We start from the raw sequence: 12489 nt of genomic DNA on the forward strand, positions 1-12489 counted from the left end.
AGATATAACAATAGCTGAGTGTGAAGAGTGATCTAGAAATGAGCAGTCTGGTTGGGGAATAAGACTTCTCACAACAGAGCCATTACTGAGACTTCTGAATGTTGATCTCCACTCTGGGTATGGGAAAAAAATTGAGACGGAACTTGAGTAGGTTGGTTGTTGTTACTCTGGATTTGTAAGTATTGAGGAGAGGGAGAGTAGGAGGAACCAGGTGCTTGTTCCTTCAGCCCTTCTATCCTTTAATCTGGTAGCTAGCAATCAAGGCCCCTTTTGAGAAGAACTGGGGAAGTGAGCCAGATCAGAAAAGGTAAAAGATAAGAAGTAGCCCCTGGCATGGGAACTCAAAGGCAGAAGGAATAAGCAACTATGGGAAATTACTATCTCCCTAAATTCACATCACTTCATACTAGCTTCTTTATATGCTATTTTTAAAATGGGAGCATTGGGGTAGGGGAGGGGGTACAGGTGTATGTTTTAAGCACCCCTGGTAGAAATTATTGTTAATCGAAGTGACTGCTGAAGTTGGAATGCAACCTGATTAGTGACCTAGAAACTTCAAGATCCTGTCCACAAAATAAAAGAGTTCATGAATAATTTAATTTGGTTACTGTGTTAGTGTTGCCGTACTAGATTAATTAGAGAGAAAATGTATGTGACTGTTTTTCCATTATTGAGTGTGGTAAAACTTAAATTCTTCATACTACTTTTACATTTTCTAAAATAATTATAATTTTGTTATAATTTTCTTTAAAGGATATGCTTTAAATACAGATGTCTACCCTATAATCTCTAGTTGATAGCTTTGAAAAAATTTATGGAAATTTCATTTTTTTAGTAATTATCAAAACTTTAACATTATGCTCCTATTCTTTTATTAGGATTTGGAACTTGGAAGGAATACAGACAGCTCATTTTCTTCTTCGTTCCCCTGGAATGAGCGTGTGCTGGCATCCTGAGGAAAGTTTTAAGGTTATTATTTATAACTTAGCTTTCTTCTATCTAACTGAAAAGACATATACATGTGTAATACTTGCACACATAGAGGAGAAAAATCAATGACTTTTTCCACCTCAGAGACTCTTTTTTTTTTTTTTTTTAAAGGAATAAATGTGGTTTTTTGTACATGTTTTAATTGGGCTATTCTCTTACTGTTGAGTTTTGAGAGTTCTTTTTTTAAATTTATTTATTTATTTTTGGCTGTGTTGGGTCTTCGTTTCTGTGTGAGGGCTTTCTCTAGTTGCGGCGAGTGGGGGCCACTCTTCATCACGGTGCGCGGGCCTCTCACTGTCGCGGCCTCTCTTGTTGCGGCCTCTCTTGTTGTGGAGCACAGGCTCCAGACGCGCAGGCTCAGTAGTTGTGGCTCATGGGCCTAGTTGCTCCGTGGCATGTGGGATCTTCCCAGACCAGGGCTTGAACCCGTGTCCCCTGCATTGGCAGGTGGATTCTCAACCACTGCACCACCAGGGAAGCCCTCAGAGACTCTTAATTAGCACAAATGCATTTGGATTAATCTAGAACCTTAAAAGTTCTCTGTAATTAAGTTTTTATTTGACAATCATCATCTATAAATGGCATTTATTCAGAGTACACTTTTCATGCCCTCTGATAGGTTATGATCTAAAAACTAATGCCCAGACTATCTAGTAAGCAGTATTTGTTTAAAAAAAGTTAAATCCATGTTCGTGAGCCATAGTTTACAAACAGAAAGCATCAGTGGCTTAAGGCAAATTTGACCTAGCTGCAGTGGTATTCAATTCCTATTCATAGTAAAGCTTTCTAAAATTCAAAAATACACTGTGAGTTATTATCAATTGACCTTAACTTAATTTCATTGAGAAGATAGGAGCCGTTCACCAAGAGTTCTCTCATTTGCCAGTATCTTCTCTTGGGGATTGCTCTATTTTATCCTTCCCTAGGATCTAAGAAGTTGCCACGTTCATCTTCTTAAAGTTAGTCCTTCCACTGTCTGGAGTTCATGTTAGTTCTTAGGCATCCTGCTTTTCATAGCCCTGTAATGTCTTCATACTTCTCCATGAATCTTTTCTGTCCTCACACTTGCACAAAAAGGTAGCCTTGATTAATCATGGCAGAAACTTACATAGTACCTATATATGCTTGGCTCATTGTCAGCATCTCATATTAAGTTAGGTCATTTAATCCACATGGGAACCTTATGAGATGGGTACTGTGATGATTTCATTTTACAGATAAGGAGACCAAAGCTCAGAGAAGTTAAGTAACTTGCCCAAGTTCACACAGCTACTAACTGGAAAAATTGGCATGTGTACCCAAGCAACCTCCTCCATATGTCTTGCTCTTAACCATTACGTTCTTCTGTTTCCCCTTTTTAGTCTATCTTCTTCACACCTTTTATTTCTGAATATTTGAACCCATCACTTAACACATCTTAACTTCAGTTCCTCTTTCCCTATCCCTTGATCTAACTCTTTAATCTTATTCAGTCTCCTCTACTCTCTCAAAAGTCATCAGTGATATTTTTAACAAATCCAATGGGCTTTTCTTCCATTCTTAGTCTCAAGGCAGCTTTTTATACTATTGATCACTTCTGCCTTGAAACCCTGCTCACTTGGTCTTTAAAACTGCATTATTCTCATCCTCTTGAGCATCTATGCATGTATATTCCCTTTTTCTTCCTCCACTGCTAACTCTTCTTTCACCATGTATTTGTAAATTGTTGTAAGGAGTAGTTCTCACCCATACTATACCCTTTATTATAATAGAGGATAAAGGAATGAATAAAGTCCTTGTCATTGAGTTACACACTGACTTATAAGTAAGAAAAACATGTATATACAGTTACACAGATTTTAAGTGTTGGAATCAAAATCTTGTTAAGTAGAATGATGACATAAGTTTTAATCAGATCTGCTCACAGCCTTCAAGATAATCCTGAGCCGAGATGCCCCAGACTACATAAGTGTGTTCTCTGGGATTCCATGAAAACTTGTTTCAGGCCTGTTGGATATTTTATCAGTAGAATTATATTCTGTATGTGTACATGAGCGCAATTTTCTGATTTATTCATATTACATATATAGGGATTATTTCCATGTGTAAGTAAATCTTATTTCTGAATCCAGGTCCTAAATTTTATGTCTAGATTTCTCCCCTGTAGCAGTGAGTCTACTTGAAGCATAATCAAGGAATCTACCAAAATGTTAATATTACCATATATAAATATCATAGGCCACTTTTTAAAAACTGTGACCTAAAAAAAAAACCAAAAACTGTGACCTAGTTGAGAAATGAGGATGTTTATTATAACCTCTGTCCCAAAACTTATATCTTAATTTATGGTTATTTGAGATCCCTTTCTTCCATATGCTTTAAGTTAATTTCTATTATTCTTCTATATAACACTGAAATTTCACCCTACCCCATCTCCTTTTTTTTTATTGTTCCCATGACTTCAGAATGTTGGGAAATCCCTGCTCTAAATCGCATCAACTCAAATATCCTGAAATCATCTTTGGTATCTTCCTTTCCTATATGCAAATGTTTCCAGGTCTTTTAAGTTTTTCTTCACTGTCACTACAGTACATTCCTCTTGGTCATTAATGTGTATTCTCACCTTTCTATTCTCACAAGTCATCCTTGCCAGTCCTTGTTTCTAAAATCTTTGGCTCTTCAATCTGATTCTTCTTGCCTACTTCAGTTAGACTAATATTTAAATATCAGTTTCATCGTGTCACTACTAAACTCAAAAACCTGAAATTACAGAAAGGCAACACAGAGTAGCAGTTAAAGGTATGGACTCTTGAGTTAACTACCCGGAGTCAAATCCCAGTTTCACCAGTTACTAGCTATATGATCTCTGGCAGGTTACAAAACCTCTCTCAATCACTACCTTCAATTCCTCATCTTATAAAATGGAAGCTCATGAAGATTAAATGAGTGAACACTTATAAAGTCCTTAAAAGAAAACCTGATACATAATAAGCACTCAGTCAATTTCAGCTGCTTGTCATTGTTGACACTATTATTACTACTGAAACAATCTAGTGGTTCTCATTGGTCTGCCATATCAGATGAAGCCCAGAATTTTTGTTCTGTTATGCTTGGTCTTGATGAAAATGAGGGAGCCAGAGAAGAAAGAGAGATGGGTCCATGATCACCTATCTCATAAAATTCTTATGAAAATCTTGAGAGATATAAAGTACACAAAAGAGCCATGTAATGTGGAAAGCACAAAGCAAACACTAGCATTTAGTAGTAAAGTTAATAGGGAATTCCCTGGCAGTCCAGTGGTTAGGACTCAGCACTTTCACTGCCGGGGCCTGGGTTTGATCCCTGGTTGGGGATCCCACAAGGTGCGTGGCGATACATCACCATCACCATCATCATCATCATCATCATCATCATCATCATCAAGTTACAAAAGTCAGAAGATCTCTAGAAGCGAAGCTCTTAAGTCCAATAAACCACAGTTGGAGCTAGGATTTCATCAGGTGGTAATAACAGAAGCAAGCATTTAGGATGTCATGGGATCAGAGGGTTTGGACTGAGGACATCCTTTTCTCTGACCCTAAGAGAAAAGAGGTTAGAGCTGCCAAATGAAATGAGGTGTAACAATCAACATTTGTTGAATGCTTTCTCAGTGCCAGGAGCTATGCTGAGTACTTCATGTAAGTTCTCTCATATAATTTCACAAATACTCTCAGGTTGGTAGCATTATTCTATCTATTTTGTAGGTAAGAAAACTGAAGCACCAAAAGATTAATTTGCCCTAGATCACACAGTCACAGATTTGACCTCAGTCTGATTCAAGTACTACAGTGTTCCTTGCTATTTGAGATATTTCCCCTGTGAAAAGTCAGTACAAATTACTGTTTATGGTTCTGAAAAGTCCTACAAGAAGAATTCCCCTGTAATGTTTTTAGATCCAGCAATTCTGAAACTTAAAAAATTAACTTTTTTACTCTATCTGCTCTTTCAACAACAACAACAAATAAAAGTCACCATTGAGCACAGTTTTAGAAACAGTAAATAACCAAAATAATTTTTTTTTGCTAGAAAGTAGTTTTCAATCTGACTTCAAACTATAATAGCTAATGTTTTTTGAGTGCCTACTCTGTGCTAAAGCAGTTCTAAGCGCTTTAACATGTACAGTTGACCCTTGAACAACATGGATTTGAACTACACAGATCCACTTATACACAGATTTTTTTTCAGTAGTAAATACTACAGTACTAAATGATCTTTGGTTCGTTGAAACTGCAGATGCAGGAACCGTGGATAGGGAGGAACCGCAGATACAGAGGGCCAACTATAAGTTATATACAGATTTTCAGCAGTGCAGAGGGTCAGTTGCCCTAAGGCTCTCCCCACCTTGTTCAAGGGTCAACTGTATTAAACTGGTACCATCCTCCCCAACAGCCCTATGAAGCAGATACTGTATTAGCCCCGTGTGCTCAAGGTCTTACAGTCCCTGAGAGCGGAACCAGGTAGCCTGACTGAAGAAGCTGCACTCGTAACCCCCCGTGCTTTATTGGCTCTCCTGGCTTAGGTCCTGGGCCAGATAGACTTGGCCCTTCCATCGTTCATAAGTTATACCTGAAATTCTCAAGATTTTTATATAGACAGGCTCAAAGTCTCAAGTATTTTTACTAGGTCCAGGTAAGTCTTCGTTGGTCTCCTCCCATTTCCCGTCCTTCCCCACCCTTGACTATACATAGCACACCAGACCACTTATCAATCTTGATAATCTAGTCTTGTAGTAAGGAACATGTGCACTGTAGTTAGACCTGGGTTCAGACCTGAGTTCAAATCCAGGCTCTGCCACAGGCTAGTGGTGAGACCTTCAACAAGTTATTTTAATCACTCTGCACCTCAGTCTCCTTTCTGAAAAATGGGATTAATGATAGCAATTTCCTCAGATAGTGGTTATGAGGATTAAATAAGGCATGGCATGTAAAGCTCAATGTTGCACTTGTTTTTGTTGTATATTTGTCATTGACTTCCTGTTATTGAAAATAGTTTTATTTACTTTTTTAAAGATTTTTTGATGTGGACCTTTTTTTTTTAAGTCTTTATTGAATTTGTTACAATATTGCTTCTGTTCCTTCTATTGGTTCTTTGGCCCTGAGGCATGTGGGATCTTAGCTCCTCAACCTGGGATCTAACCTGCACTCCCTGCATTGCAAAGTGAAGTCCTAACCACTGGACCACCAGGGAAGTCCCGAGAATAGTTTTAAATTACACCTTTTCTCTTAAGAATCCCCTAATTTTAAAGACTACCCATGTTCTAAATAATCACTGCTTCTTTTGCATCCCACTGCACTGTATTTCGCCTAAAATCATGAACAGTTTTTTTTCAAATTCTCTTCCCTAGATGGAAAGTTTCTTGAGATCCAGCATCGTGTCTTTTACCGTGGACTTCTGTTGAACATAGCATAGTGTTTTACATATACATGTGTGTATACAGTAGATCTTCATTATCCACAGATTCCACATTTGCAAATTTGCCTACTCACTAAAATTTATTTGTAACCCCAAAATCAACACCATCACACTTTGACAGTCACAGACATGCACAGAGCAACAAAAAATTTGAGTTGGCTAATGTGCACATTCCCAGCTAAGGCTGAATAAGGCAGTACTCTGCCTTCTTGTTTTAGCTCTCATATTGTAAACAAGTATCCTATTCATAGTCTATTTAGTGCCACATTTTTATGCTTTTTGTTGGCAGTTTCTTTCACTGTGTAAAATGGCCCCCAAGCACACTGCTAAAGAGCTACCTAGTGTTTCTAAGTGCAGGAAGGCTGTGATATGCCTTATGGAGAAAATACGTGTTAGGTAAGCTTTGTTCAGGCATGAGTTACAGTGCTGCTGCCTGTGAGTTCTATGTTAATGAATCAATATATATTAAATAAGACGTCTTTAAACAGAAACACACAAGATTATGTATTGATCAGTTGACAAAAATGTGATCAGAGACTCATAGAACTGAACCCTTTAATTTCCTTTAGGATCAGTGGTTTGATACCCGCTAATTCAGTGTTTGCAGCAACTTTATAGAACCTTACCTACTGTGAATAACTCGTGTGTGTGTGTATGTATAATTTACCTAGAATGAATCTTTAGGCTGATCTCTTCTTCCTGGTGACCATACATAATCATTTAAAATTGTATCCAATTTTCTTATGTCTGTCTTTTGCCCGTTTACTATGAGATTTTTTAATATTTGATAGAGATTTTTACCTAGGCTTGTCTTATTTCCTTTGCATTTGATCTCCGATTTGTAATATATGCAAATGTTTACATTTTACTATATGTACGACATTGAATCTCTGCCTCCTTCTCAGATTTAGTAAATTAGGTGGTTAGTAAATTAGGTGGTTGAATTTTCTTTATTTTTCTGTCTTACAGTTGATGGTTGCAGAGAAGAATGGAACAATTCGGTTTTATGATCTTTTGGCTCAACAGGCTATTTTATCTCTTGAATCAGAACAGATGCCATTAATGTCAGCACACTGGTGCTTAAAAAACACCTTCAAAGTTGGAGCTGTTGCAGGGAATGATTGGTTAATTTGGGATATTACTCGGTCCAGGTACTTCCTTAGTATATTTATCTATTGCTTACCAAAAAATCAGTCACTATTGCTGTATGATCCATTGACCCATTCTTGTATACCTGGGCCACACTATAGAGCAAAAGCAAGTCTTTCCTGTAGAAGGGCCAGAGCTATGGGCTTCTATGTAACAGAGATGGCTTTTACAGATTTACTTTGAGAATAACAAAGAAAAATGGCAGAGGAGGAGATCTTTGATCTGAGCAGTGTTTACTTATGTTAAAAAAAGAAGAAAAAACACTGACCCTGTTGAATGATGGTGTTCTGCAATGGTTCTAAATCATGTTTATGTCTTTATCATATTTCAGCTATTTTAATTCAGTGCTTATTTGGAATTTTGCCACAGTTTACATACCTTGGGCATTGTGTTCTTTAAAGAGAAAATACTTTTTAAACCTTAATTTAAGTCCCTCTACTTAAGACCAACACGTAATTCATAAAACATAAAATATTATCTTTTAGTTACCCTCAAGATAAGAGACCTGTCCACATGGATCGAGCCTGCTTATTCAGGTAATGTACCATTTTTGTTGGGGTTATAATTTCATTTTCTGAATTTGGTTACTTTGCTCATGCTGCACCAACTCCTGGAATACTTTCCCAGTCCTCTCCTTTGCACTGATTTTTTTCTTTTTCTCTGATTCTTTTATAAATGGATGTTTTACTTTCCTAACTAAGTCTTTGCTTTTATCTTTTGGTCTGGGTGAGAGATTGTTTTCCAATATTTTCTTTGAAAATTTTTATAAAATACAAAATGTTGCCACTCCACCAATGCCACCTCAACAATTTGAAGCATATGCTTTCTTATTTTTTGTGCTGATAAAGACGTAAAATGTAGGTGGACCCACGTTTATGCATATGAACTACATTGTTCTTTAAATGAGAACACACTGGATATTATATATCTGTGACCTTTTTTCCATGTAAATTAATGTACTTGTTCTTTTTCATTCATTTTTATGTAATACTGCATTGTATAGTGTAGTCATTAGGGTGCTTTCGGCCTCAGGAAAATTTACTAACAGAGACTAAAGTCACTAGAACATTTATTATGTGCTGTATTTCATCAAATCTAAAATACCCCCAATAAAATTGTAGAACCTGGGGACACTATTATTTTATGTATTCCTAAGAAAAAAATATATTCAACTAAATGTAAGAATGCCATAGATTATAAGATGCATCCTGATTTCAGAGATATGAGCAAATACACATTTTAAAATCAACAAAACTATAGACTCACAGACATAGAAAACAAACTTATGGTTACCAAAGGGGAAAGGGGGGTGGGGGAGGGATAAATTAGGAGTTTGGGATTAACACATACACAGTACTATATATAAAATAGATAACCAACAAGGACCTACTATATAGCATAGAGAACTATACTCAATATTTTGTAATAACTTATAAGGGAAAGAAATACATATATATATATATATATATATATATATATATATATATATGTATGTATTTGTAACTGAATCACCGTGCTGTACCCCTGAAACTAGCACGATATTGTAAATCAACTATACTTCAGTTTTAAACATTTTTCTTCCAGTTGCTAAAAAGAAAATCAACGAACTGTGGTACCTAAGTCTGGAGGAGGCGGTCTGAGGATTGGTTTAGTAGCTTACTGATGTCATTAAGAGTTCAGACCTTTCCCTCTGCCAGCCTCAACGACAGGCTTTGGCTTCTTGCTTCCCAATCACAAGATGGCTGCCAGAGTTCCAGGCACCATAGCCTCATACCACATTGTCCAAAATAAGAGGAGACGAAGGAGCACCCCTTTTATTGGGGGTTGCTGTCTTTGCCTTATACCAGTTGTGTCTCATCCCTTGGGGTTAGACACACTGTGCCAGAACATATTTGGGGTTCAGTTAGCACAGAAAAAAGGCAGAATGGCTGGCTGTTGGACAAGCAACACATAATGTCTGCCACACATTAAAATAATAACTAGACTTTAGCGGGGTTTTTGTTTGTTTTTTGTCAAGGAATCTTTTTTTTTCCCCCTTGTACCTCCCCTACTGCACTTATTATAGTGCTGGGCTTGTTGCTGGAGCTCCATTAACACTTGATCATTCATTATATTCCAATATCTATGATGCCTTAATACTTGAATATTTAAACATCTATATATTCCAGGTGTTTACATGATTCCAAGGAGTTTAAACTCATAAGTTTATCACTAATTTTAAAACAAATGTCAGTAAGAACATTAAATGTATGGGGTTTTTTTAATGTATTGCACTGTGAAATATTTTCTATCTGTCTCATTCCTTGTTTGTATCTCCTATCATACTGTCAGCCTTTTCGTTATAAGAAAGGAACTGCTTGGGCTTCCCTGGTGGTGCAGTGGTTGGGAGTCTGCCTGCCAATGCAGGGGACACGGGTTCGAGCCCTGGTCTGAGAGGATCCCGCATGCCGCGGAGCAACTAGGCCCGTGAGCCACAATTGCTGAGCCTGCGCGTCTGGAGCCTGTGCTCCGCAACAAGAGAGGCCGCGATAGTGAGAGGCCCGCGCACCGCGATGAGGAGTGGCCCCCACTTGCCGCAACTGGGGAGAGCCCAGTTGCCTCGCACGGGGGCAAAAACCCAACACAGCCATAAATAATAAATAAATAAATAAATATTTTTTTTTTAAAAAGAAAGGAACTGCTAACCTTGTGTAATTTTGTAATTTAACAAAGTGGCACATGATAAGTAAGCACTTAATAAATATTCACAGAATGAGAAAATATTTATAGCTAACTTCCCTGGAATTCCCAGTCTGATTGTAAAGCCATATTATCAAATTTAGGGTTATAAAATTATCATTTTTGTATAAAAAGAAATAACCAATCTTAGAAAAGCATATAGTTGTCTGTAGGATTTTGTACTGATTTTCATCCTTTGTCTTTTCTTAGGTGGTCCACAATTAATGAAAACTTGTTTGCAACCACTGGTTATCCTGGAAAAATGGCAAGCCAGTTTCAAATTCATCATTTAGGACACCCTCAGGTAATGTGGAGATGTTTGGTGGCATATGTGGTTTTAAATTTGTGTTTTCTACTTTTCTCCTTATAGCCCCCCAGATTTGTAATGTGTAACTAAAACATTTATGAATATCTATTACCTGCTTAAATTGGAAAGAGAAAGCATTTTTTGATGTTTAAATCACCAGTGGTAACAGGCTTTTTGCCAATATTCATGTAAGAAGCATTTTATTTCTTCTATTTCCTTCTTCATTAAATGTAATAAGTTTGCTTGCTTGGTTGGTTTAGACTGCAAAAATGTTAGAATCTGGACTGCACCAATTATTCATAGATTATTTGTATCCTTCTAATGTGTACTTCACCTCTGAGGGAGCACATTTTTTAATTCTGTTTGCACTATTAAAAAAAAGACAATTTTTCAATGCATTTCTTATTTTTGAAGGGTAGTTTTTATTTATTAATGTCGGTAATGTATTGAGCTTCTTTAATTCTTCACATATCCTATAGCCCATCCTTGTTGGTTCTGTAGCCGTTGGATCTGGCCTTTCCTGGCATAGAAGTCTCCCACTGTGTGCAATCGGAGGAGACCACAAGCTGTTATTTTGGGTGACTGAAATGTAAAATAAATTTTCTGTGTACTTAGATCCATAAAACTGTATTTTTAGTACGTATTTTGGAGAATTCCTTATTTTTGTATCAAATATATACTGTAAGATCTAGAAATGTTCCAATTGCTTTTTTTAAATAAAATGTTGATGGTTTGAAAAATTATTTTCCTACTCTATTCTGTGTGTATTTTTTTTTTTTTAGTCATCTTTAAGACTACAGTTGACTCAGCAGCTCTAGAAAAGAGATGATTAAGGAAACATAATGCTTTTGACTTTATCACAGGACTTTCCAAAGTGTATCCTATCTTCTATACCTTAAATACATACTGTTTTCCTAATTCTCAAAGACACAAACATTTACAAAAGGAAAAAAAGGTCTCTCCTTTCAGTATTACTCTGGAAATGGTTGAATGTACATGTGGGGATGAATGTATATGCATTTTTGTTAGCAACCTATATATGTAGGGGTCTTATTACAACTTCCTCAGTAATTATAAAGGATTATTATTCAACTTAATATAAGAAATGATTCTCAATTTCTTTAAAATGTGACTCATTACGTAACTCAACCCTATTTATTTACTATATGCAAATTCCTTTTGACTGGACCTCTCAGCGTTCTCAGAACATCTGATATATGGGATAAAGCTTACCTTGAAAAATAACTTATGATTTAATACCTTTAACAGCCTCCGCCTTTTATAAATCTTCACCATTCTTACCAAACTTAAATGTTTTTGAGATGGCACCTAGTGGCAGTAGAACTATATTCACGCTCCTCAAGATCATTGAAGTAAACATTGTGTAAGACAGCCATGTCGCATCATGATCTAATCAGAAGAGTATAATAGAGCTAAATAAATTTCTGCAAACTCTGCATTCCTGCAAGTTAATGCCCTCTCTGAAGTTGCATTTCATGCTGTAAAATGGAGATAGGAATCACTGTCTCATGAAGTTACTGTGAGGATTAAGTGAAGGTGAATGAAAATACCTAATATGTCTCACACAGTTCAGGGATTTGTAGGTATTATTAATTTTTTCAGAGATGGATAGTTCTTGTTTTTGAAGAACTGGAAATTTATTTTTAATTAATAATGCCAATAAATATTTTTTACTCAAGTTTTCATAAGATGTCTTAAATAAGTATCTTATGAAATCAAAATTATCTTTAAGAGCTATGGAATTGCTGCAGGTAATTTTTTTTTTAATTTAGTAAAATTTTGTAATCATGTAGATGTTTGGTATAAACTGTTGCATTTGTTAAATTACAGATGAAATATTGTACAGCATAGCAATTCCCAAGTTAATTATTTAA

The 12489-nt window shown here is 36.3% G+C and overlaps 1 protein-coding gene across 1 annotated transcript in view; it reads left to right on the forward strand.

Annotated features, from left to right (window-relative positions):
- The window catches only part of NUP37 (nucleoporin 37), a 42955-nt gene extending 31618 nt beyond the window's left edge, over nucleotides 1-11337 (forward strand). Inside the window, exons 6-10 of the mRNA XM_007165787.1 lie at nucleotides 879-969; nucleotides 7390-7571; nucleotides 8055-8105; nucleotides 10498-10591; nucleotides 11074-11337. Of these exons, the coding sequence (XP_007165849.1) occupies nucleotides 879-969; nucleotides 7390-7571; nucleotides 8055-8105; nucleotides 10498-10591; nucleotides 11074-11187 (532 nt within the window). The 3' untranslated portion in view covers nucleotides 11188-11337. The remainder of the gene's footprint in view (nucleotides 1-878; nucleotides 970-7389; nucleotides 7572-8054; nucleotides 8106-10497; nucleotides 10592-11073) is intronic.
- The last annotated feature ends 1152 nt before the right edge of the window (nucleotides 11338-12489 follow it).

Source organism: Balaenoptera acutorostrata, chromosome 11, assembly GCF_949987535.1.
Source record: "Balaenoptera acutorostrata chromosome 11, mBalAcu1.1, whole genome shotgun sequence".
Lineage (NCBI taxonomy): Eukaryota > Metazoa > Chordata > Mammalia > Artiodactyla > Balaenopteridae > Balaenoptera > Balaenoptera acutorostrata.